Below are 27269 nucleotides of genomic sequence, written 5' to 3'. Positions count from 1 at the left end.
GAAATATATGGAACTCTGCTACTGCTAGCACACTGAACAATTGAGAGATCGTAAACCTCAGATGCATGATCTATGTGTGTGGAATGAAAAACCCTTCATTGTTGTAGTGCTATAAATATTCAGGGATCTTTAATAATTGCCATTTGGGGTGTGCAGGAACTTGTATCCTGGTATTGATAAGCAAAACCATATTTAGAAAGTGATTGAACTATACCTCTCTAAATGCACCGTTAGTTGGTTACATATTTCCCATCAACTAACAGTGTCATGTTAGTTATTAAGTGCTGGAAAGTCACCACACAAATATATTTGTTGTTGGTGTACACATAGTAAACCTATTTTTCTGTCTGTCTTCTGTCTTCTCAACAAAATGTACACAAACTTTTCAACTAGTTTTTCAGCTTAAAGTGAGTAAAAAAAAATCTACAGATCGTTATTTTTTTTAAAGGAATTTTAGTAAGTAAATATTTTGTTAACTATTTTTTTTTTACATATGCTCCTATATCATGTAAAACGTATTTGCCTTATCTTTTGATCATTGAGCCTTGTCCTGCCTTTGCTTTTGAAAAAACAATGGCCCTCTGACTCAAGATCAAATATGTTAGGAATGGCATTCAAATACATCTGTCAAAAGGAGGACCATCACTCAAGGCCCCAACATGTGTTGTCATCTTGTCAGCAAACATGCTACATACCATAGGAGTGACAAAGACTTGAATCATGTGATACACTTTTTGACAAGTCTATTCTCAGCCTGTCGTTTCCGAGTCCTCTGCTGTGCCACTTTGCCCGAGAACAAAAAGGTACAGTTGTTGGTACAGGACTCTGCCTCCTGATTTGTCCAATCGTAATGCCAACAGGAAACACAGGATTATTGGGCTCGACTTTGGCAGACTTTGGCAGAGTCGATACCAATCACGTAGACACCATGTCTGGTCACTGCCTTGTTGTTTTTCTTTCTCACACTTCGATTACAGGCACTTTTTAAATTACGTTTTGTGGATGGATGGCAATACCGCTGACAAGTCTGTGTTATGACACCAGCCATTTTAGTGTGTCCAAACAATGCAAACCTTTTTGGCTCTAGCAAAGTTTGTAGATGCATTTAAACTTTGCATATGACCTCTCTCAAAGAATCAAAACTGGATATGCCATGGTAACCCCCATGCTGTGAATATATTGGAATTAGGTGTCCCTAATAGGTAACCCCCATTCTGATAATCATCACCGGTATCTAATTCTGCCATTTTTGGAAGATCAGATTGGATTAAGTCACGTGATCAGACCCATACTGTTTTCACCTGCGTTATCTGTGTCGTCAAACTTAATGGCTGCCATGATTCAAAACTAAATATTTTTTCATCCATGTAAATCCTTAACTGGAAGACAAGTTTTGCGGCTCTCATACGACTGAAAACATTTATTGCTGCTACAGCCGAGAAGGTTGTCTTTATCAAATAAGAACGTTCATTTATTTTTTTGAAGGTTAAGACTTGCTCTTACTTTGCCCTGGCAGCTACACAAGAATTTCTGAGAGCTACATTTGTTCAAATATTGTTCTAGAAAAGGTCATTTAGTAAGTGCCAGAATATTTAAAGAGGAACAAGACAACTTTTGTTTTTAATAATAATTATAAGATTTTATGTTATACAACTATATTCCATAGAGTCACTTTGTTAACAAAAGCTTATGTCGAAAATGTATTGGATCAGTGTTGGTGGAACTAATCACTCAAAAAGTTGGATTGGATCAGTTCGGAAGAATAGGAATCCAGATGCAGACATCCCGCTTAATTCTAATCTATATTTAATGTAATGTATCAAGAACTACTGTATGTTACAGCTTCTATAGATGTTAATACAAAGGCTTCCATACTCCTAAACTAAATTTGTTTCCAAGAAATGTTTTATTTAAATGCAGAGGTCCACGAAGAATCTTTTAAAATGCAAAGGATCAGAAGTGTAGCAGGAAAGAGGGGATGAAGAATATGAGGAAGAGAATGGAGGAACATTTAAGGGTGCTGACGCATGTTTATTACCTTCAGGCTCTTCCTGGAGTAGCTTGGCAATGACCACTTGTATGTGACTTTAATGTTGTTCTCAAACCCTTGTTTAATATGTTCAAGCCATGACATTTTGTTTTCAACATATCTCACCATGTCAGTATTTTGGTCTTGGTCATTATCATTTAATTCATGTTTACTTTTCCTGAATGAATGAGCAGGAGGGCTGACTTGAATGTTGACTCAGAACTCTGCGTGTGTGTGAGTTGGAACAAACTGAGTCACGTTGCAGGAGTTTCGTCAGCAATGTCGTCGTCATCACGGAAGTTTGTGCAGGATTGTTTAATCTTATCATGTGTGGCTCACTTAAGTGTGTACTCAGGTCGGGTTTGTCCTTTTAATTGTGAATAGCACCTTCCTAAAAGTACAATCCATTTTTTGTAATTGATTTAAAAATTTAGATAAACTAAAAACATTTGGGAAAACAAGTACAGATTTTCCAATTTACCAGAATGTCAAAGCCACAAGTATAATTGTATGTAATTATAGAAAAGTTCACTGAAAAATGTATTCAATAATTCAATGTATTCTTAGGTTGCTTTGCAAAATACTTTTCATTTGCATTGAGAAGCATAATATGGCTGCAAACAGTGGAAATCAAAATCTTGATCTCGTGTTTATTAACAAACCACTACTTATCTTGTTTTCAAAAAAAATAATCTGGCATGGCATCTAGAAGAGCAATCCATTTGTTGCATATGATATAATATCATGGGGGGCCTGAGGAACTTACTGCATCTTGGAGAGGAAGACTTCAACATTTGAGACATGAAAGTAAATCAGGAGAGTTGTGTTTTTACATCAGGCTTTTCCTTGAGTTTCTCGAACTCCTGTGTTGTTCTCGGTGTTGTCTTGATCTTTGAAGTGTGTACTGTTTTGAGTATTGTTTTGATTGTTGGAGCGCTTTGTGACCCTGGTCTCGAAAAGCGCTATATAAATGGATATTACTTACTTACTTACTTACTTTAAACATCAAAATGTTAATCAAATTTGGATCAAAGATGTACAAGAAATGAAACGGCTGAAATACCCTGCCAAGAATTTACTTCTGGTCCAGACCAGGGATCACCAACCTTTTTAAACCGTTGCCAAGTTTCATGTCAGAATTATTTTCATTCAGATAAAAATGGGCAAAAATAAAGCTTTTGGCACTAGATTGGAACATTGCTCATTTCTGGTACTCTTTGCATACATTTGGACAAACCATTGTGATGCCTATCAAGTATCAACCAATTATTTCTGTGATATCCTGTTTCTGCTGTATAAATGAAGGTGTGGTTGGTAATTTATCTTAATTAACCCAACATTACACATAAACCTGTATTTCGTGTCTTACTTAATATATTGATATTAATTTCCCAGAACAAATTACAAGCTTTCATGTTATACCCGCACTGATGACATTAACAAAAATTCTACTCTTGAAGAACAAAATGAATCCCCAGTGATACATTTGAGTAAGCATTGAGTTCTCTTAACTGTTATCTATAGGGTCAGCACATTCTCTTGGTGTTACTATAATTCAAGCAGATTATGGTACTTCAATAATCTCGCTAATATTATTCATTAAAAGTTTCATGATTGACGAGGCCATGACTTCAACAGATGGTTCACTGTGTGTCATTGCTCTTCCTCGTCTGGAGAGCTCTCTCGACAGGCTGCTAACAGGACTGTCCATGCGTACGAGTTCCTCTGACGTTGACATCCGAGCCCTCAAGGTTTTCACATCCAGTCCATCAATCGGCAGGATCGATGATGAAGCATAGCTCATAATATAATCTAGTGTTAAGAAACTGTGCTTTTATATGTGCGGTTCATAACACAATGTGCAGGTCAATGCGTGGCATTTAAAATTAGAGTTCTTATGTAAGCATATAATCAAATGAGCCACTTGATAATTGATTTAACACGTATTGCAGATTTAGCCTCTCTCTTGTCTTCGCTTCACATGAGATTTAAATCTATGCACGGAGCCTTATGTCTCTCCAAGTTCTCATTGTATAAACAAAATCAAAGAAGTATTATATTTGTTTTATAATGGCAGTGTCACAATGTTTGCTTGATATTCAACAGGTACCCCAGTAATCATGTGTGTGGTTCAGAGCCAACCACGTCCAACTCAGGGCCACCTGTGCCGGACAAAAACACTGAGGACTACAAGCAGGAGCAGGACGCAACTCCACTCACGGTATGTGGATTTTGTAATATCTTTAGTACATATTTCTCAGCAACAGGATTTTCGCATATAGAGTCCCATATAGTTCACTACTTAATAGAGTAAACTTTACTTTACTTACGTCTCTACATGTAAAGAGTCGCATGCTAATATGACTTATTTTTCTCAATAAAACACCTTTAAATATCAACACAATATACATTTAATTAAATTTCTTCCTCTTTCTGTGCGGCCATGTGTCTAATTACTCACACAATGGTACAATTCCCCAGCCAGGGCGGTTGGAGACCACTGAACATGTATGTCATTGACCACTCTCAAACACTGCTTAATACCAGCTAGAGTCAGGCAGCTCCTTTTACTTAACAACTTCCTTGCATCTAAATTTGGGAGAGTTCATTCATGAAGGGCATGATGTTCGGAACCTGTACATGACAATGTTCCAAATGGTGGCTCATGCATTTCAGGCCATTAACACCTCTAGAAAATGCTCGGTGTAATATTGCAAGTGTGGCTCCTCTGCAAGCTGCGAGCGGTATTTTTAGACGTATGTCTTGTGGAAACATGCATGTATAAGCAGAATGTCAAGATGTTGGGTCATGCACTTTGATGACTCGGTAACACTCTGAGCGAGGGAGAGAGAACATCCAATCAATCACATGAGTCCAGGGGTCACTCAGACTGTGAGTGAGGTGGCAAGATGGGTGATTATAGGAGGATGTAAGCGGGATATTTGCCCATGTAAAGATTGGGGTTAGGATGATGTAATTCGTCTGCACACCTTATCTTATCTGGTTACACGCCGTCTGTTTGAGTCGTAGCAGCGATGATGGACAAACAGAGCCTTTCAATCACATATTTGCTTCTTTTATGACTCCCCAAGAGACTTGGAAGAAACTGTTCTTTCTGGGCCATCTAGTCTTAACTTTTCCCTTCAATGTGTGGCTGTAAGTTGACCTGAAGGTTAATGTTTGACTCCCTTGCGTCAAGAATGGACAATTAGTGTTGTGTTCGTGGAAACATGTTTTCCGTGCACAAGCATGCGTCAAAGCAGAACAAAGGACACCATAGTAAAGGTTTAGCAAAACATGTCTTGCTCCTGAAAGTGTCTGTTTTCTATTAACATAAAATACTATTCACTTTTTATTGTCATCGCTGTAATACTTTGAATTTATAAATTAGTTAAACTTTATTTGTAATGTATGTTTAGGTGGAGGAGACGACACACACGGCTCACGACAACGGACAAGGAACGGAGAGAATAACACTTGAAACGCTTGAGGAAGACAATTTAGTCCAACAACAGGTAAAAAAAACTTTTTTTAATTGGCATAGTATGTTTTTAATGTTAAAACGTTAAAACACAAAACTCGGTCCCAACGTTACTTTTAAACTCCGGTGCCAAATCTGGCCAGCCAAGTCATTTTATGTGGCCCACCGGGTTAGATTAACGTTTGTTTAAAGGGCAAACTGTTGATTTAAGTGCCTCTTAGGATGATCTTGGACCTCTATTGTACTTCTCATATTTGTTTTTTGTAAAAAAAACAGCTTTTCATTGAAATATTCACATTAGAAAATGTGCTTAAGTTATGTTTACCGTAACCACTCGCATAAATTGCCCTTTAAGACAAGATAAGGGACAGAGATTACTCACGTCGTTAGTTACATAAAGACTTCCAACAGTGAAGCTAGTTGATGAAAATTAATTTCTTTTGATACTCCCTGTTAGAGACAGTTGTACTACCTGTGACCAAGAGGCCTAAAATAATTTGAGTCATTTAAGCCAACTGTTCCCCAAAGACGATGAAAGATCCTTTTAAGGGAAAGGATGTGTTCATTTTAGGAATTTAATCTATGTCAGAATGAGCTTTTTGATTTAGTTGAGTTCTCATGTCACTGTTTTACTAAAGGAAGTCTTTTGTCTATTTCAGACTGTGAATCAACTGGAAGATGAACGAAAAGACACAAAACCAAACACAAATCCCGACGTCTCGGAGTCAAAACTTGATACACAAGCCCATAATGATTTGGACCCATCGGCAGACGCTCAGGACCACAGCAAAGAAGCCCCCATTCCTCTCACTTCAGACTCAATTCCAGTACAAGAGCCCCCGGCAGACGCCTCCAGTGAAGCGGGCATCGTACATCAGACTTTGGACTTGAACCCAAACTCCCCAGATGAAGCTGAAATCACACCTACCTCAGAGAGTGCAGGTTCACCTCCAACAGGGTAAATCCAATATATTGACCTGGTTTGAAGGAATGTGTTGTGGTGTCTATATTAAAGTAGAAGCTGTTTTTCATTTTGACAAGAACAAATCTGAAAATAATAAGGATTTCTCTAAGAAAATGTGTTTTTGTATAGGAGCTTTTCTCCTCTTTCTAAAGTACAAACCAGTGAGCAGTGTGCCTTTTGCATTCCACACTTCAGTGTAGATTTTGTCCCCATAAAACCAGTTGAAGTGAATAGTATTCCAGGCATCTCTCTCACTTTCCTCTTCACACCTAGATAGCTTTAGAACCCTTTCATTCAGAATATGTATTTCAACTGTCTCCTCTGCAGCAGTGTGGATCAAGCTGAAGTTGTGGACCAGCAGTCGGGCCCAAACCTGGATTCTGCTCCACAAGATGAGATGCTGTCCACTCCAGAGATTGAACAACAACAACAACAACAACAACAACAACAACAACAACAACAGCAGACACAGGATCAGACGACCAAGGAGGGGATTTCTAGTTTAGTTGAAGAGGGCAACGCTTCACAGAATTCGCCACAGCTTCAGGTATTAAAAAAGGTTATGTCTTGTATAACTCGAGGCAAATGGTTGAATTGCTTTCAAGATTACAAATTTACCTTTACTTCATACTTCATAAGAATACACTTTAAAAAGGCTTTAGCTTCATATTAAGGCCTTTGCGGACAAATGGTTCATGTTTAATGTTGTCCACTGCTGTCATCTTATTTCCGAGTTTAATGAATATTCGCTCTATGATTTTGTGCAATTAAATCCAGTCATGAATCTTTCATTAGGAAACTGCTGAGTCAACATGAATCTTTCAAGAGTGAATGGGATTGATGGAGAAGACGGTTCAATACCTTTGAATTGGCTAAACGATGATGCAGTTTATGACACGATATGGAAAAATCTAAAGGTTAAACTCTGACTCTGTGTTGTGAATGAAGGTTGCTGGTCTTTTAAAGTGTGAATCTGTCACATATTCAGGAGTTACAGTTTTCACTCTGGAGTCCTGTGTTCCCATCACGCGAGTTCCAAAATGATGCTTACATAATTCATTACGGAATTACTCACAGCTCAGTGCATCTCAATGATGTGGTGTCTAGTTCTCACTGACTGCTGTGACACGACTCGGGTCCTTAGTTTATTTAGCTTTATCAGTGCGTCAGATAAACATAACTGTGTATTCACCCAAATGTAAATGCCTCTCTTTCGAGTGCATTTGTTTTTTTGGTCAGTTTCAAGCAAATGGTTTGTGTTTTCAGACTGGGGATGCTGTTGTTCCAAGAGAGACTGATCCATCAGTGCCCAGCAAAGAAGACATCCCAACATTTGACGAGTGGAAGAAACAGGTCATGGAAGTGGAGAAAGAAAAAAGTAAGTAAGGGACCTTAGCAGTAAAACAGTCATAATAAATAATGCTTCATACACCATACATGTCCAGAATAGTAATGTAATTAGCATTATTTTACTTTTTTTTTCTCCAGATAATGAATACATTGGTTTAGCGATGAGTGCCAAAATGGAAAAAATATAACATTAATAATAAATATGCTCTTCTAAGTCTATTTATTTAGTTTATTATCATTTCAGGATCTGAAATGATCATCATATCTTGCCTACAGGAGTAGAAGTAAATGTTTAAGCATTTGTTACATTTCCTGCACTTGTATGTCAAATCATATAATGCTCCATAGTTGCATACTGGTCTGCCATTTATACAATTTATTCCTGTTTTTTACAATCATTCAGGAAATACTTCAATAAGATTTGCTGCTAGAAAAAGATGAACCGTAAATGAGTAGTTGAACATTCAAATAAAAATGTATTTGGGGTGTAGATGATACATTTCAATGTTGTTTTTCTGGTTATTACATATATGTGTACTGTGGACGTTTTTAGTGCCATTATTATATTTAATTGTTGAATTTCAAATGATGAAGAAACCTTGGTTTGTTTTTGGGAAATGTTTTTAAGCGTTTAACTGTATTTTGAATAATTGGAATCAATAATTTGTATATTGAATGGTTGAATGATTGGAAAATAATAATTATAATAATTATAATATTTTGAATTTTTCTTATTAAAAAACTTGGTTTGATATTTGAATTTATTTTTTCTATAGTTTTTTTTCATTTTTTATACTTAGCTTTCTAATTCAATATAAAAATGTCTGTATAATAATTCCAAAAGAGTATGGAAATAATTGATCGAACTCTCAATCAATCAAAGTTTCAACATCTGAAATGTTAAATTTAAGCATTGAATATTCTGATGGCACTGATATACTTCCATAGTGTACTGGTGCTTTAAGTGCAAGGACATTAATATAGAAGTCACGCATGACACAAACCAAAGTGTTACATAATCTCTTACAGGCCTATTCATGTCACGTTAAACCTATTCCCTTTATGTGGTTTACAACTCTTTTGTTTCATCATCTACCTTCCTCTTCCAGACTGGCCTTCCGTCTGCACTACTTCCCTCCACTCTCTTACTCCTTTTTTCCTTGCTTTGTGTGCGTCGTGTCCAGTGACACATTCATCCATGTTGCATAACAGAATAACTCTTTCTCCTCAGTCAGCCATGAGTATAAACGGGATGCTCTTCTCTATTCAGGTCAGTTTCAAGTCAGATCAGCGTCGGTCCACAGCAGCCCCCATCCTACGAAAAAGGTCCAAAAGAACTTCAAGAATAACTACGCTTCTGTGGAGTGCGGCGCCAAGATCCTCTCGGCCAACAATGAGGCTAAGGTTAGGCATGCATCGCTGCTGCTCGTGTACTGCGCACACTTATCATGGCTGAATGCACTTGACCTCGATCTCACATGTAAAATTGTGACACAACAGCCACATGTTTTATGTTCTTTGGCTTTAAATTGGTTAAAATAAATGTATACAATCTGTATCACTTCTGTAAGTTACGTTACTCCTTTTCTTTTTCAGAGCACATCAGCAATTCTGATGGAGAACATGGATCTTTACATGCTCAATCCATGCAGCAACAAAATCTGGTGAGTGTTGGTTAGTGTGATGGAGGTAATGAGTGTTCCCTTTCAAGGGTTCATGCATTAGGTTTACTTTTATCAAATCATCTCAAGGCCTACTCTGTCAAGGCTTTGAAGGTCTCTTCGACTTGTTTTTTTATTTTCTTCCTTCTGTCTTTTAAACAACCACAAATACATGTTCATCACCTTGTTTTATTTTTTAAATCGGGGAACTCAATCCAAAAGTTAGAAAATGTATAACTATGCAAAGTCTTTCATTTATGATTAGGTTTATTTATTTCATAGTTAAATTGGCTTGTAAATAGTAGTAAATAACATGTGTCAAACTCGAGGCCCACGGCTCAAACCCAGCCCACCAAGTCATTTTTATGTGGCCTGCTTTGTGGTTGGCTCAACATCAAAGTAGATGAATGATCATGTTAATATGATGACCTGTAAGATGACAGTGTTAAAATTAAAACTAAGATAAAAATGGAGATAAAGGATGTCAAAATTGGTATTGAAACTCATGTTGAAGGAAAGACTGAAGGAGGAAAAACACAGTGCTAATAAATGATGATATCAAGATCATTCTTCCTTTTCTTTTTCACATTGACTTTCTCTTCTCACCGTCTACAGGTTTGTCATTGAGCTCTGTGAGCTGATTCAAGTGAAGCAGCTGGATATTGCCAACTTTGAACTGTTCTCATCAACACCCAAAGATTTCCTGGTTTCCATTAGTGACCGGTGAGTTCGACAAGTTATTTTTCTGCTGTTTGGAATTGTGGCTTTGACCGGTGACGCTAACGTTATTTCTCTGTGTTGCCTAAATGGTGTCATAATGATAACTGTTCAGCATCTCTTCATCAAAATACTTGACACCAAGACCACAATTTTAACCAGAAGAGTTCAACAGTACAACATTACTCGTCCAATAGACTTGCTAAGACGTTAAACACTAGTCTCACTAAATTGAAAAGCCTGTCTTAGAAACGAGTTTCATCCTTTCTTTGTTTTTAATGTTGTGGTTACAGCTACCCGACTAACAAGTGGGTAAAGCTGGGCACGTTTCATGCCCGAGATGAGCGGATCGTACAAAGCTTCCCCCTGGATGAGCAGCTTTATGCGAAATATTTGAAGGTAAATGGCCTTAAAATGAGTGACTCTGAATAATGTCATCTATGATGGCGACGCTAAATTGATCCCTAATGTATCATTAAGAAGCTGAAATGTTAGAAATAATTCAAATGTTTAAAAACGTACTAAGAAAAACACATTTATCTATTTAAGATTTAAAAAAAAAGATTCTAATTCTGTTTTGCTTTTTTTCTTGATTGCCTGACTCGGTTGTTTTTTCCGTCCTTCTATTAGAGCGCATCTCCAGCTTGCCTGTTTGTTTCAAGCTGTTACAGAATATTCAAGAACACAAAGCTCAAGTTTTTGCCTAATGACTTGTGAAAATGCTTGACTTGCTTGTAGTTGGACTGTCTTACCTGATGTTTCTTTTTTTCCTTTCCATCTTTTACTCTCTCCTCTCTTCCCGTTTTCTTCTCGTAAACCAGATGTTCATCAAGTACATAAAGGTTAGCAAACCTTTTTCATTTTGTCAACATAACTGGGGAATCTTCGGCAGAAATCATAATGAATCATTTGTTTACTCGGTGAAAGGTTTCACATGTCTTCAGTTTGGTGAATTAAGGGATTATGCTGTGGTGTTGTATAAATACACTGGCTTGATTATGGATAATGGATTGATCATATTTTAAATGTTTATATAAACATTGTTGTCTTCTCTTTAGGTTGAATTACTCTCTCATTTTGGATCTGAACATTTCTGCCCCCTCAGCCTTATCAGGTAACATGAAAGTGACTCTGCTCTCTTCATTTTCATGCTCCAATTCAGGGAATCTTAAAATATATTTTTGTAATTATAAGTGGTATAAACCAGTAAATGTTCAGAGAAGCTGTTAACTCTGTCAATTAAAAGGTTGACCACAGCCACTATACTTCCTTTTTCAAAGGAGGCCCTTATCTTTAAACTGTTGTGTCATTAGCTTTAGCTGAAACTAGAAACGTTGCTCCATTTTCTGAGCAGGAAAAGTCGTTCTGCTATGTTGCGATGACGCCCGAATCCTTCTCAGTGTGGAGGTGTAAATATGTGTTTGTTTGCGTAGGGTGTTTGGTACCAGCATGGTGGAGGAATATGAGGAGATTGCTGACTCCCAGTATCCATCCGAGAGACTGGAGTATTTAGACGAAGAGTATGGTAAGTTTCAACATTTGGTTCCCAATTATTAGTATTTATTAGAAAGTTATAGAAGTTATCACTAAAACAGATTAACAACTTTGCGTGTCTTTACGGTGCCAAGTTAATAACCACAAAAAAGCTCTAGTTTGTGTAGCAAAGTACTTGTTCTGAAAAAAAATAAACAGGAAGACAATTTTGAAATTAAAACGGGATTACTTTATATACGGGATATTATATTCTATAAAAAATCATGGTTTGTAAGGACTTTTCTCGATGTGTCAAAATCTTTATAAATATGTCAGTGTTTAAAATAAGACACAGGGATTATGGATGTCAAAAAACGTACCAAGACTTCGAATAAGACTGAAACTGAAAGGTATTTGACATGTTTGAAGGACAAACGGGGAAAATTAGCCTCCAAAAACACTCAATCAGACTTTATGTTGGGTAAACTTTAATTTTTCTATTGGCCTGCGTCGTGGTTTAACACCCCTTACCTGTAGCATACACTCATTTATGTCATGGTGCAAATGCAAATATTGATCTTTACTAATAGTTACATTACAGTTGTGAGTGCAGTTGCAAGGAGTGCAGTCTGTCGCAAACTCTATAATAATGTTTGTACACAAGCATCAGTCAAACAGTTTCTCCTCATGCTGGGGGTTGTAAAGTAAATGCTTCTTTAAAGGCAGGCTTATATAAGTGTATTTTAAAACATGTGAATCATTGTTTACATAATACATATGGGTTTATGTTGACAATGAGGTTTTCACCAGAGGCTGTTTACATGTGCATTTTTATTTACAGACTATCCTCCTGGATACCAACCGCCAGAGGACAAGGACTCCAAAAATATTATTGGAACTGCAACAGGTAAATCTCTCCAGAGAAACTATTTTTCAGTTTCATAGTCACAAAAGTCTGCAAGAAATTGTTTTGGATCACAGGAGCCTTGTGTTCAAGTCTATTCAAAAGATTGAGGAAAAAGATTCCATTCAGGGAATTTTCCAGCTTCCACTCAGCCCACTTGGCTTCAGACTAATATTGCAGCTACAGAAATGCACTCTGTAGCTAGATTGTCCAGAAGCTTTAGACATGTTACTGAAACTGTGTCAAGGTACGTAAATATTTGTTTCATCGTATGACGAATGGTTTGAATTTCAGATGCAATCCTCAACATGGTGAACAACATTGCTGCTAACGTGCTGGGAGGCTCTCCAGAGTCGGAGGGTGGTGCAGACACGAGAGGTGAGAATTGTTTATACACGTTCCGTCCCATTTTGATACTGACAATTCTGACCGTCAGAAGACACTTTCATTTAAACATTTACAACTTTCTACAGCTTATTTATGTCCAATATTTACAAGTGTCTTGGCAAAATGAAACCTGCAAATTGAGATATTTTCTATTCTGATCATAAAATGTATATACATTTTATTGAATATTTGGTAAAACAAGTCGCATTTCTTTCTATTTTAACTATATGATACAAGCTATATATATGATACAATTTGATGTGATGATCTTTATTTCTTAACTGTCTAATGATGAACAACAATGGAGCCCCTTACTCTTCCTCCAAAAAAAAATTGGAACATAAATAAATGGCCACAGAATATCATGTCACAACTGCAAATGGCCCACTGGCCACAAGTTTAAGATCCCCGATTCAACTGGTTTCATACTCTACCAACTGAATTCTGCAGAAATCTTCAAGTGTTCTATTGTCTTTGCACATTTATTTCTGGGTTCTTGGATGCATCATAAGGATTTCTTTGTAAGCAAAGCAGCAGCTCTGCCTAAAGGCATTTTAGTGAGTAAATGTCCACAACCAGTTTTGTCCTTCCACACACTGTTCATATTAAATCACCCAAACTGGGTCACTTTTCAAACTGGTTTGATTACTATTCTAGGTTTCAGCAGTTTCAGCATGTGTGTGCATTTCAGTCTTGGCTGGGGGTCTCTGGTCAGGAACAAGTTTTTTTTTCTCTTTTTCATGGCAGCGAAGCTTGTAGAAACATGTGGCCCAATGTGGAGTCGGCTCCTCCTTCTAACCACATACAGAGCTGCGTTTAATATTCAGTGTATGTTCCTGTGGAAACGTATAGATGTTTTGTTTTTCACTGTAAAAACTTTTAGAGCTCATGTGTCCTTCCTGAGCCAACATCATTCCAATTCATTGTCAAACCGGACTATGAGCAAACTGTGCGTCGCCGGGGACTCTCCAGGGTTTGAAGGATCAGTTCTAACTGGATTGAACCGGTTCAGTTTTCTGACTCCTCCAACCATAGGCTCGTCTCAGTTTTCAAAGAAAAGTTTCTTTGTTGCTTTCTGAACCACCTTAAAGCACCAAATGTATGTTCACAACCTATATACTTTTGATTTAAGGCCTGATGAATGAAATAACATATAGAATACGATTTTTATATTTGTTTTTTTTGTTAACAGGTAACACAACATCAGAACACCTGGATGAAAAGGAAATAGAAACTGCACCAGAAACGGCAGAAGTTACTCAAGCAGAGACAAAGTAAGATAAAGGATTAAAAAATATATATATATATATATTTAAGGTGAACATTAAAAAAAAAGGTGAATAATGAAAAATTATATAAATAAAAAAACATTTTTTTTAAAGAACCAAGAGGAAAAACATCCATGCAAAAAACAACATAACATTATTTATAAATAATCTTGAATGCAAATAATTAATCTGATGGGAATGAAGTGCATATGGAATATAGATGTGATGATATGACACAATAACATAAATACAAAAATAACGTATAGTGTTACTAATTAATTAAATGATGTAATCTCATATTCTTACAGCGAAGTCGTTACTGCTTTTGTTTGTTTTGGAAATAAAATATGTCCAAACATCAGCTCTAAAATCAGCTGGAGTCGTCTTTATCCTCTCATCACAAACAAGTTAAAGGGCAATTAACAGAAAATTAAGAAAATTATATTAAAAACATGAACAATACGATGCCAAATTGTATCTCTACAGAGCTAACGGCACTCAAATGTGTCAACATAAATGAATGATGGAGGACCTTTTTTCAACTTTTTAATACTAATTTTAAAAATTACACATCAATCAGTTAATGTGATGTTTTTTATCAAGAAGCCTAATCTTTTAATTGTACATTTCTCTTTAGACAAGAGCCAATTGTGCCAGAAGACTCTGTGATGAAGAAAGACTCCAATATTTCCAGTGACTCCTCTTCACTTCCACCTTCTGAGCCTCAAGTGGACCAACAGATCGTCACCCTGGTGGAGGAGGAGGAAGAAGAGGAGCTCAGACAGTCCACCATCACCCTGATGGAAGAAGAGGTGGAAGAAGAGGAGCTGAAAACGGAGGAGGAGACGAGAAAAGAAGCCAACAAGAATGAATGGGAGAGCCGGACGTATTGTCCTTACTCGTCTCTCTCCTCCTTGTCGCTCTCCTGCATGGCTACTCTTCCCGAGCTTCTCCATCGGTGGTGCTGCGCCAGGCTGGCCAAAGAGCGACTTCGCAGCCTGAGACGGAGACACTTGAGCACACCAATCCATGCGGCTCTTAACACGCTCCCCCTCTCTCACACACCTCCACATATCCTTCCCACTCCATCAGAGGAACCTCTACAAAACACAGAGAAAACCGCAGACCTGGAGATGTCTGGCGTGGACAAGGACGTCGCTCTGAGTGAAGGACAAACATCTTACACTAATCTAAACTCCCACACGTTTGGAACACACTCCCCAGAGCGCACCATCGTACTGGAGCCCAGCATCACCTCCACCATCCCACCACACAGCTTATCCGACGGCCACAGTTCTTTGACACGGCCCACCCCGACCCCGGAGGAGGAGCTGCTGCCAAACATCAAGGATGAGACCGTGAGCCCCGCACCGAGTCTTCCTTTCCACGTGGTCTCCATTCCGGAGACGCAGCAGGCCAGCAGCGCCACCCCAACTCTGACCCTTAGCTCTGCACCACAGATCCTGGTGTCAGAAACAGCTTCTCCGAGTGCTCCACCTTCGCTTGTCCAGGAGCCCCCAGCGCCTCCTTTAACTGCTGCAGCACGACTTGAAGTCCTTGCTCCCACTCCCACTGAGGTTCTACTACAACCCCCAGTGACTGACAGTATAGCTGACTCCGCTAAAGCCTCAGCTGAGAGTGGGGACTCGCATAAAAATGCTGTTCCCCGGACTAACGTAGAGCAGGAGTACGCTCTTGCCACGGAATTCAAGGTGGAAGAGACGATGGAGGAGGAACTGTTGAGCTCCAGTGGAAATGGTAACATCCAGCGGACAGCCACAGACTTTTACGCCGAGCTCCAAAACGGGGATTATAACAACGGGGCGAATCACGGGAATGTCGTGTTGCTCAATGGAGGAACAGTGCACAGCTCCAGCCAGAGGGAGAGCGTCTTCATGAGGCTCAACAATCGGATCAAAGCCCTGGAGATGAACTTGAGTCTGTCCAGTCGATACCTGGAGGAGCTCAGCCAGAGGTAGACGCTTCATGTATTCACAACCTGTATGATGTCATGAACTGTTGTGTGTTTTTGCAAGAATCTGGCAATACAAGTATCACGATACAGGGGCAACAATATGATATGTTGCGATATATTATGACACTGTAGGAACAAGGATATTTTCGTAGTATTGCCCAACTACTCTACTCTGACGTTGCAAAATTTACAGACCACATGATTCTTGTCAAAGTCGTTCCTTCTTCCATTTGTTTTGAAACCAAAATATGTCCAAACATCAACTTTAAAAGCTGTTGGAGTTGACTGTATTCTTTTGTCCTCCGTCATTGCAAGTATCTTCCAGGATTTCATTGTTCCTTTAGCTGTGCAGGACGTAATGGCTGCTGCCATCTAGTGTCCAGAAGTTTTGTTGCAACACAAAAATGAACAAACCCTGTTAATTTTTTCATGTTAATTATAAATACAATAATCCATACAGTGCTGTTGAATATCGATACAGTATTGTGAAAAAGAATATTGCATTATTTATGTGTATCAATATTTTCTTACATCCTCATCATGAACCGTAACCTTTTCTGTCGTATAGGTATCGCAAACAGATGGAGGAGATGCAAAGAGCCTTCAATAAGACCATCATCAAGCTGCAGAACACCTCCCGCATTGCTGAAGAGCAGGTCGGCCAACCATTCTAAAGACTCCTCTTTGACCGAGTAGATGTTTACTTCTGCTCATTTCTTCCACCTCTGACCACGAAGTATGTAACTTTGACGGACTTCTAACTGTTGGTTTGTTTTATCTGTGAAACCTTTAGGACCATAAGCAAACAGACTCTATCCAAGTGCTGCAGAGTCAGCTGGAGAGTGTCACGAAACTGATGCTCAATCTCACCCACACTGTAAATCAGCTACAGAAAGAGGTAGTTTACCTTTACCTTTCCTACTTGCTTGATCTCCAATGATCGCAACGTTCTCAAGAATTAAATCGTTTTTTTTCTGTTGTAGGTCTCTGACCGTCAGAGCTACCTGGTGGTCTCTCTGGTTCTGTGTCTTCTTCTGGGCCTCCTGCTGTGTCTTCAGTGCTGTCGCGGCTCTCCTCCCCCCCTAGTCCTCAAGCCTGCTGCCCTACCCATGAGCAACCACTTCCCCAGCCCCAAGAGGTTTGTCCTAGTGACGCTCGCACGTACCCAGAACCCATAAATAGATCTCGTATTTTATTTAAAACAACAACCTTAAACCCAGATACCCTTCCAGTACACTCTCCAGCCTCTCACACGTCACATGATGGTATAATTGTGTACAAGTAATTAAATATGGAGTAGAAGCCCAAATTTTACGAATCCCATTTGAAAATGTTCATTCTTTAATACAAATCTGACTCTCGACCATTTTCCCTTTGTAGATGCTTCTCTTCCTATGATGACATGAGCCTGAAGCGCAGAGTGACCTGTCCGCTCGTCCGCTCCAAGTCATGTCATCTTTCATCCACTGAAGGTAAGCCGAGGTTCTGTTGAGTGTTATAATGGTGTTTTTTCTACCTCTGTGAATGACGGGCATTAAAGCCATTTCCAAATTCAAGTTTTCAAGTTGGTGTAAAAGAGTGATGAACTAAAATAGATTATCTTAATACATGTGAGATTCCATTTTCTCTAGTCCAGTGGTCGGCAACCTTTATGGTGTAAACGGCCATTAAGGAGCGTTTCTAGCCTAATTAAAACTCACTTAGGGCTATAACATCTGTTTAACTAACATAGTTAATAGACCCATAAAATCTATTATGCAAAAAGGTATCTAATTAAGACATCAAAAAAAAAATGCCACTTTAAGATTGTGATTGAGCTAAAATATAGTGTAGGTCTGTCAATAAGTCTATATCCAATAACTCTTCTAGGTAAAACTCTTGACTCTTTTACTTTCATTTAAATGCAAGTGGAGAAACTAACCATAGTTGTGAGCATTGAACTTCTCATTAAATGAATTATTAATTAAATGGATAATATATTTTATATTATTTTACATGTTAACTTTTATTTTTTCAAACGTTTCCTCTCTTAACTGCAGGAGCCACATGTGGCTCTGGGTTGCAAAGCCCTGATCTAGTCAGACTAAAGATATCTAAGACATGTTGGGATTCTTCTGCAACAGTTTCAGTGTTTAACTTTCATATGACAAGAATTATCTGAGCTCCTCTGGCCTCCAAAAATATCCTTTCCATGTAACCGATCTCTCCATTCTTGTTGCTTTTAGCTCTCACTGCTGCTTTTTGTTTGAGGTGGACCAAAACTAAAAAAAAACCCATTGTGTTTTAAAACTCATATTGAAGACAAAACGTATCTAGAGTAGAACCTCTTGAGTAAAGGTGAACCCAGAAAACCAAGCTCTTTTCTCAGGAGGATGTAGCTGGACACACTTTTCCTCTTTTGTTCTCCTGTATTACCTACCATATACAACATTTGTGTCAAATTCGGGGCCAAATACTTTTCCCTATGAACTGATGTGGAAGGAAATTAATTTGATGTGTTTAAATGTTTGTCTTCCTTTGAGGAGGACAAACGAGGAGATCATTTGGATGTGTCAAGCCTTCAAGAAGGACAAGGCATAATCACAATCAGACTGTGTCCAGGGTTGATCGATTAAGTAGGGAAGGCCTTCATGTTATGGTAAAATGAGGTGATTTATTGATATATAAATGGATTTAATTGATTTTCGCAGCACTATATAAAACACCCTGAATAGTTATTAGAACAAATTGTTCTAAACGAGTGAAAAAAAAATGCTATGTGCTTCATCGCTTTTGTTTTGTTTCTGCCGCCACCTGCTGTAGAATCAACGTAAGCATTTATTTATTTATTTTAATTGCAGCTTCTGCATTATATTAAATCGCATTTTTACAGAAAAAGAATCGTTTAACCTTTCTTCTGTTAAAGAGTGTTTGGTAAATATACATTTTGTTTGGCCTGCAAACAATATTATGGCCCCTTGTGTCATTGAGTTCGACACCGCTGATCTACGAGCTCATCTTTCACATTGTAAACATAATCACAGGCCGGAGAGTCTGAAGCGGCCCGAGGCAACACACGCCCTCAAAGAAATGCCCATAAAGTAAAAGTTCCCTCTTTGAATTACTCCCCCAGTTGTTAATTATCCACAAGTGTGCGCTTGTGTGTGTGGACATACAGTATGTACGTCCTCTGGGCGTTGAAGGATTTCACCCGACCATTGTGACCCTTGTGACTGTGAATGTTCCTCTGTTTGCCATCCCATCATTAACCTCCCCCTCTCTCCCTTCCCCAGTAGGTCCAGATGACTTGTACATTGTAGAACCTCTAAAGTTTTCTCCAGAGAAAAAGGTACAGTGTTTGTTCTCTTGGCTGTTTTTCACTTTGATTTTCACTGAGAGTAGGTTTCCCAGTTCAGCTGCAGGGTCAAGGCTCACGGATACCACATATTCCGTTGATTATTCAGCCTCGATTAAAGAAATTCAGATTTAAAGTTATTTATGTTTCACAGACGTTAACGCTCAAAACCTGTTCATTGATGGATGCGGCGCCCTCTAGCGGCAAACGTTATTTTCATGTCAATTTGTTAAAATAATTATTCATTATCATCTATTTAAAGTCATCTTGAAAGGATTTAGCTGTTTATTAAATGTGCACTGTACATACATATATAAATTAAAAAACGGCAGTGATTTGACTTGATTTTAAAACTCAATCAAAGTGTTTAATATATTTAAAAATATCCATGTTTCCCCCTCGTCTTTCCTAAATTGGTCCCCATTGACGAATGCAAGTGTACGACTGAATGAATGACCTTGTACATCATGATTTAATCTTTTTCTCTAGATTTTATAACAAGAAATTAATCAAATTATTCAAGTTACTCGGTTGATAATATCAGTCTTAACCACTCTTGAGAAAGGGGCTCCATCTTTGTACAACCAATCAGATTGTTAAGTAATAAGATCATTACAACAAATGTTATTTTTAATATAGTTTGGGATTGTCATTAGCAAGAGAGAAAAGTGTCAAAATGAAAGAAATCTGTTAATATTTGTTTCTTTAATGAGCTCAGTTGGATGTAGAAAAAAAAGTCAAGACAATAATATATTTTTTGGGCTCACTTGACGTGATGACATCACAGTTCCAGGCCAGGGTGAAGCTGTTACCACCTGGTCCTGATGCTAGTAACTCACTGAGACACTCGTATAAGCTGCATTTCTCGTATTACTTAGTTAAAACTCTGGTGCTAAACTCTCAAGACAAACTGTTCATGTCTAACTTCTCCTCCGTCTCTGTCGTCAGAAGAAACGCTGCAAGTCGAAGTCACTGGACAAAGTTGAGACTCTAAGGGCGCTCCAACCGGCGGCTCCTCTCGTGAACGGTGACATCAAGTGCAACGGTTTCCACCCCAGCCCGCCGTCCCCTCCTCCCCGGCTGTCTCCCCCCATCCCTCTCCCTCCGCCTCCCCCGAAGGAGGAGCCGAACCCACCGGCGGAGACCAGCAGCTGCAGCTCCTCCACCATCTCCGAGGAGTCTTACACGGGTCGCCCTCCTCCGTCGCCCTTTCTGTGCAACGGCCATGTACCGCCGTTCCCTCTCCAGCCTCCCCCGGCCAAGAACCGCCAAGAGAAGAAGTCGGTGAAGCGGAGGAAGTCTCGGCAGACGGAGCTGCAGCTGCCCGCCATACCTGGAGGCCGGGTCGGCTCTTTGCCCTGCCTGGAGCAGCTGATGAAGAGAAATGAGGAGATCGGCGCCGGGCCGATCAGGGTGACGCCCATGACCGGACACGTCTGAACTGTGAGAGAAGTGCGAAGGGACCCAAGGTGCAACGTGGACCTTCTCTTCTCCTGCTTTTTAACTGCTATGTGCCTTTTTAACTCTTCTTGAAAACGTGAATCCAAAAGGAGAATTGACATCGATATTACACGTCCACTCAATCCCGTTCCGAGCACCACGGACGGTGTAGTTTGGAAGGTCTGTGACAAACTTACTCCTCGCGTCGTTTACGTCTGTCCATCATAGTATTCCTACCGTCGTTGGATTTCGGAGGGGGACCAGATGCGCTTCAGAGTTTCTGTCTGGACCAAACCAACCACAAGAGCTAGATGAAGGAAGCCCCGTGAGAGTCGGAGGCATCACTTTACACGTCACTCCTTCTAAATGTTGGAGATTTGAGCCCAGGACGGTGTTCACAACCGAGTCATTCCTCCACTTGAAGCCTCCTCCACCATGTAGGAGAACACTAGGTACCACACACACACCCTCGGAGAGAGAGAGTTACTGACACACCTGCATAGATTTGTATTTATTTATTTATTTAAATGTCTATAGATGTCGTCTGAGTCGGTCACAAACATGAAGGCGTTACAAATGGTTCTGGTACTTGTGCTCAAATCTCTATTATTTTATATATCCTTCCACGGTTCAATATTACGTAACATGTCCGGCTGCTGTCCACTCCAAAGCTGCTTCACTCCCCGGCCGCCTGACAAGAGATTCTTTTTAGGGTTATTCTAGAGAGGTTTTCTGATTGGCTCTGTGTGGTTGGACTTGGTGAGACTCTTTTAATCATTCTCCTGTTATCGTCACTGACGGACCCTTCACCCCCCATTGCACATTTAACTGTGAAGATTTTATCATGCCTGCTTTTTAATCTCTCACTATTCCTCACTTTCATCTCGTGCATCGTCTTGCCCGCCTGTCTTTTATCCACGTGTGATGATCTGTTGACTAAAGGGAAAGAAACGAGGACAATGAAACACTATAAGGTGAAGTGGAGCAATGTATGAGGGTTTTAATTTTTGTCTTCTTTTGAATGTGTCTGATAGAATATTTGTTGTGTTGAAGTCACACACGTGTGGATCAACTGGCGTAAGGAGGTGAGATTCTCCAGCTTGTGTGCACTTTCAAAGACTCGTAAATGCCTTTATTTCCATCTTGGTTTTTCTACTTTCAATGTCAACCTTTCCTTTCCTCTTTTCTGAAAGAGCTGCACAGTGTTTTGAGCGAGAGTGGGCTACTGCAATCTTGTGGTGCCATTAGAAACTGTGAATTTCTAAATAAAATCTTTTTTTTTGTTGTCTTTAAGTTGATGTCGTCAATTTGGTTCACTTTGAATTGCTTCAAGATAACTTGCCGATTCTTCTAGCCTTCTGCTGACGGTCCCAGCTACCCGGGATGTGAGGCGGGGGCACTGGACAAACCTACTGGCGGTGTAAGAAAATAACGATATACTTAAAAATGCTCAAATATATTCAGTATAAATGGTCATCAGCAACGTTTTATTTATTTTTATAAATTGTTTGTTTGTTTTAAAATAGAGTTAAATAAATCGATTTTGATTCACATTTAATATGCAAATATTCGTGACGTTTTCCATGGTTTCTTTACAATTAAACTTCAAGTTTAAATGTTTGAACCTGAATGCGAAATCGCCCGGAAGTTGTTGAAACCATTAACACGTGAAATAATATTTATTTTCCTACTTAATTAAACTCGCATTATGACAAGATATACATTATTTATGTGCCTTCAACTTTTGATGCAATGACATTAATACTCATATTCTACTCGGTATTCATTTTGTGTAAATACTTTTATTTATATTTTGTACCTGATTTGTTCAACAGTCATGAAGTAGATAAAGTGGACATGGACAAATGAGTCCGAATATTACATACCATTTTATACAATACATAATACATTTATAATACAATTTTCTTTTTGTAAAAATGAGAATCTCCCCATGAAATAAACCCCCAGAGTTGAGTTACATATTAATATATGTATATATTAATATTATAATATTGTATATTAATCAAACCCTGACCATTATTTAATTTGTTTCTTCTGGCACTTACCTTTTTTCTTCTGCAAAAATAGAAAGACAAATGACCTTATTCTGGTTAGCAAGAATGGGGATTTCTAATTCTGGATAATTTTAATCCAGATTACATTTTTGAACAACCGTCCCATGATCAAACTAGTACAACATGGCATCGAGCACCATGCAAATGACAAATTCAAAAACACTCGATCATCTCAACTGAATCCTTCCACTGTCCAGACACTGAGTTAGTTGGACCCGCAGGGTGTCATTGTGTTTGATCAAGATCTGGGTCATAATCAACAACCCTCCGAGCCCGAACAGCCAGCGGGAAACACAAGATACCCATGTTGGTTCTTTTTTTTGTCGCACTCTGCCTCTTAAGGGCTCCTGGATTCTGCTCCACTGCGTCAGGATAGCGTGACGGGCCTCGGCCCACCGACCGGGGCCAAAGAGGCGATACTGGAAGGGAGTACAGGGACCGAAGAAGACCATTGACCACAGCCGAGGATCCGTCAGCACGAGCCTAAGAAGGTTCGGTCGAACTCCAATCTGAAGGTCAATGGCGGAGTCATTAGTGTGTCCCCTGGTAGTCAGAGGCGTCTCACCCACCTCGCCGGCCAAGAAGTCCAGGTACTGGATGTAATTCACACGGATCGAAGCCTCATGACTAGGATAGCTGCAGGGCAATGATGGACTGAGGTGAGACGGTGAATCTAAAGATGATGAAGCTTCATGTAGCCTTGTTTTTAAAGCCCACTTAATGACAATCTCTGCTCTATAAACTATTGTTTGAACAGGTATTATTGAAACCACATAATCTTGAAAGTGAGGCCACCACCTCAATATGACACTGCTTCATGAAGCTTTATCAGTCCATAACTGCTGAACAAAACAACCATTGTAAAGTACGATCACCTTTTGTTTCTCTTCTTATCTTGCTCAATCACGGCCAACATTTTGTCTGCAGGTGGGAGGCGTACGGAACCTGCGGTCAGAGGTCAATATAAATACCAAAAATACATTTAAATCCGAACCATTCATTCTTTTCTTGGAAGCCAAAGACTCACACCTGACCAAACCTTTTGTCACTTAAACTCACCTGTGAAGATTTTAACAGCCCAGCGCGCCTGAATCTCCATTATCGGCATGTTGGGTCCGTTAACATTGAAGAGACCAATGATTGCTAAAGTCGGTGGTTGTAAAGAAGGAAAAAACACTCTCCTGTAGAAAGATTGAAATAGTTTAAAAAAAATCTAATTTTAAAGACTCTCCAATTTAGACTCACTTGTACAATTTAAGCTCCTCATCAGGACCTCCAGTCAGGGTCTGAGGCAGAAACGGGTAAGTGGCCCGGTAGCCGGTACAGAAGACCACTGAGTCCACGTCTTCCTCCTCACTGCCATCCTCAAAAACCACCGTAGAGCCGCGGAACTCCTTCACGTTGGGCTTTATAAAAAGAGCTCCTTGAAGAATTCTTCCAGGGAGGTCACTGTTGAGTAACGGTTTTCTGTCCAAGAACCTGCAGGAGGATTCATCAACTGAAGATCATCTTGACACATATCCCAGTCATCCCTATAATGGCCCTTTTCCACGACACAGTTCCAATCCACCGGCCGGGCTACCTACTTATGGTTGGTGGGGCCATAACATCCAACTAATAAACTCAAATCCTGGAGTAAAATACCATACTCCCTCTTCCAGCTTTTTTTAAAACTGGCAATTTATTATCAGGGGCTAGCAGTTGGTTGACGTCACCTTTTTAGAACTGGCTCACTTGGAACCAGAGCGGAGCTGGTACTTATAATAGTATCATAGGTACCGTGCTGGTTGAAGCGCAACACAGACCGGGTTGAGTCGTATCGAGAAGAGTATGGCTATGACGAGCCGGTGGAAAAGGGGCATAACTTCACTACCTGTACGATGGCTTCAGGCCGTAGAGATCGTGGTCAAAAATGCGGTTCATCTGTGCCTCCATCCAGCTGTTCATCAAAATCTTGATAGGCAGACTCATGAGGACATTGTTGAGTCTGTTGAGGGATGACAAGTCCGTGGGGAGTCCTCTGTCCATCGTCCGACCCAGGACCCACACACCCTTACGAGTGCTGAGGAACGTCTAACAAAGTTCATCACATGACTGTCAAGCCACATTGCTGGATGTTGTTCTCACTTTTGCCGCAACCCTGCTCACTTCCACAGCAATGTCTCCTCCTGAGTTTCCAATGCCCACTATCACCACTCTCTTACCCCTCAAGGCTTCTGCGTCTCTGTACTCCCAGCTATGGAGACATTGTCCAGTAAACGTGTCGTGACCTATGATCAGCAGACCCACACAGAGACTTCAGGAGAATACAATGAAGAGCTGAAAAGATAATGTAATCTGACCTGGGAACGTTGTCAGAGGTACAGAGGGTTTGTTGTACTGTCCCGAACACACCAGGACTCCATCGAAAACGTGGCTTGTCTCCTCTCCGCTTTTGCTAGAAGTTACCACTTCCCACTGTCCAGACTCGGAGAAGTTCGGTCTCTGCACCACACACCTGACTCTTGTCTACGAACGTAGTTCATGGTTAGTTTGCTATAAATATATATTGATTACATTAGCATGCTAATGCTAACCACAAGAATGAGTAGTTTTGCATTTATTCATTAGTAAAATCCTCCTTCACTCTAGTCATAACCACCACTTAACTCATCAAAGCTCTTCCACTGTATTTCATTAAAAAAAATTTTTTTTTTTAAACTTCTCCCCCATTTGAAATCTCAGCGAGGTTACAAGAGCACCATCTATAATGGTCTTTACTCATTGACCTTTTGTTTAAAAACTTTACACAAGATCCATGTTGAATACATTGTTTTAGATGTACCTGTAAAAGTAAGAGTAAATATTTGAGCAACTGCTTGAAAAAGACTTATAATATTTAAACTATTGTTTATAGTTTTCATTTCAATCGATTCATTTATTCAATTGATTATCATTAACTATATATTATATAATTTACTTTATTTCCTCTTTTGTGTGATTTTTACACAACGTTTTTACCACGACCAACGTTATTCTAAATATGTGTTATAAAAATCAAAATCAATGTATTTTAAAGCTTTGCTTGTTTGTATTTTTTAAATGTTCCTCGTTTATTCATTGATTTTTATTTCTTTAAAAAAAAAACTCTTTATTGAACATTCTGTCACACACAGGACTGTTTTTATTTATTTGTGTTATTTATAAAGTTTTAACCTTGTGGAAGAGTTAAAAGAGAAATACTTATCACATTTCCACTGCCATTTCACAAGATTCATGTTGAACAAGCAGATATTGAACCTACCTGGAAGTGTAAATGCTTGAGCAGGTCGAAGTGCTCGACGTAGAGCCGCAGGTACTGCAGGACCTGAGAGTTGTGCATGTAGTTTGGGAAGTGGGCTGGCATGGGGAAGTCGCTGAAACACATCATCTCTTTGGAGGTGTTGGTGACCAGAGAGCGGTAGATGTTGGACTGATCCTTCTCACAGGACTCCTGATGGAAGAAGACAACATCAACGTGTGGCACAACTCAAGCACTGCTAATATACATTTACCTTGAACCTCCAGAGTCCTCCGAGATCATCGCTGCTCTCGAAGCAGACCACCTCCAGACCTTCATCCACGCAGTGTTTGACACACGCGAGCCCGGAACAACCGGCTCCGATCACGGCCACCCGACGAACCATCTCACCTGTCAATTTAAGCCGATCTACACTTGCATTCCTTTAACAGAGACCAGTACTGCTCCAGCGACACGTCTGCTGCTCGGACTTTGAGCCTGCAGTGACGAGCAGGGACGGACCCCGTCACGTGACCGGTTCGAGAACCACTCCCTGAACCGGACCGTCACTTGACCGGTTAGGTAATCGCTCGGGAATGTGGAAAAGTGACACCGAAACGCAACGTTTTTTTTTTCTAAAGCTGGTGAAATTATTATTATTACTTAAAAAAAAAATGATGGAAACTGTTGAAAAACGGTTTCGCTGCATTATATGTGCTGGGTGGATCGCAGGTGATCCGAACAGAGATCCCACGTTCTGCCACAGGCAAGATGGAAAAAAACTCACTACAGATTATCTATTGAACCTGCTGAGCAGCATCTCTGGTTGAGTTCTCTTGTTATAATGGAACGCTCAGAGTTTGCGTGGATCCTCGAGATCTTAATTGAGCCATAAAGAGAGAACATTTCAAACTGCCTACAAGAGAGGAAATAATGTAAGGCACAAAAGCTG

The 27269-nt window shown here is 39.5% G+C and overlaps 2 protein-coding genes across 6 annotated transcripts in view; one reads left to right on the top strand and one right to left on the bottom strand.

The window, feature by feature from the left end:
- The window catches only part of suco (SUN domain containing ossification factor), a 29212-nt gene extending 6936 nt beyond the window's left edge, over window positions 1-22276 (top strand). The window contains exons 2-23 of one of the 5 annotated variants that reach the window (XM_087785165.1): window positions 4136-4250; window positions 5449-5544; window positions 6170-6468; window positions 6805-7021; window positions 7741-7852; window positions 9095-9228; window positions 9421-9488; window positions 10101-10208; window positions 10496-10601; window positions 11024-11044; window positions 11261-11316; window positions 11636-11727; window positions 12517-12582; window positions 12874-12957; window positions 14159-14240; window positions 14872-16209; window positions 16778-16865; window positions 17003-17107; window positions 17193-17347; window positions 17590-17681; window positions 19482-19537; window positions 20492-22276. In XM_087785165.1, coding sequence (XP_087641291.1) covers window positions 4136-4250; window positions 5449-5544; window positions 6170-6468; window positions 6805-7021; window positions 7741-7852; window positions 9095-9228; window positions 9421-9488; window positions 10101-10208; window positions 10496-10601; window positions 11024-11044; window positions 11261-11316; window positions 11636-11727; window positions 12517-12582; window positions 12874-12957; window positions 14159-14240; window positions 14872-16209; window positions 16778-16865; window positions 17003-17107; window positions 17193-17347; window positions 17590-17681; window positions 19482-19537; window positions 20492-20983 — 3982 coding nt within the window. In that variant the 3' untranslated portion in view covers window positions 20984-22276. Of the gene's footprint in view, window positions 1-4135; window positions 4251-5448; window positions 5545-6169; window positions 6469-6801; window positions 7022-7740; window positions 7853-9094; window positions 9229-9420; window positions 9489-10100; window positions 10209-10495; window positions 10602-11023; window positions 11045-11260; window positions 11317-11635; window positions 11728-12516; window positions 12583-12873; window positions 12958-14158; window positions 14241-14871; window positions 16210-16777; window positions 16866-17002; window positions 17108-17192; window positions 17348-17589; window positions 17682-19481; window positions 19538-20491 lie in introns of all 5 variants that reach the window. The other 4 variants (XM_087785166.1, XM_087785164.1, XM_087785167.1 and 1 more) reach the window with 4 other exon arrangements.
- A 565-nt stretch (window positions 22277-22841) lies between these two features.
- LOC148086976 (flavin-containing monooxygenase 5-like) lies at window positions 22842-26746 on the bottom strand. Its single transcript, XM_087785163.1, has 10 exons — window positions 26592-26746; window positions 26342-26530; window positions 25401-25566; window positions 25186-25328; window positions 24932-25131; window positions 24304-24537; window positions 24118-24239; window positions 23934-24003; window positions 23628-23694; window positions 22842-23567 (listed from the first exon to the last, which is right to left on the bottom strand). The coding sequence occupies exons 1-10, from the start codon at window positions 26721-26723 to the stop codon at window positions 23226-23228; spliced, it is 1665 nt and encodes a 554-aa protein (XP_087641289.1). The 5' UTR covers window positions 26724-26746; the 3' UTR covers window positions 22842-23225.
- Window positions 26747-27269: the final 523 nt, after the last annotated feature.

Source organism: Callionymus lyra, chromosome 2, assembly GCF_982586985.1.
Source record: "Callionymus lyra chromosome 2, fCalLyr1.hap1.1, whole genome shotgun sequence".
Lineage (NCBI taxonomy): Eukaryota > Metazoa > Chordata > Actinopteri > Syngnathiformes > Callionymidae > Callionymus > Callionymus lyra.
Note: the sequence above shows the minus strand (reverse complement) of the source record. Positions and strands in the feature narration are given on the sequence as shown.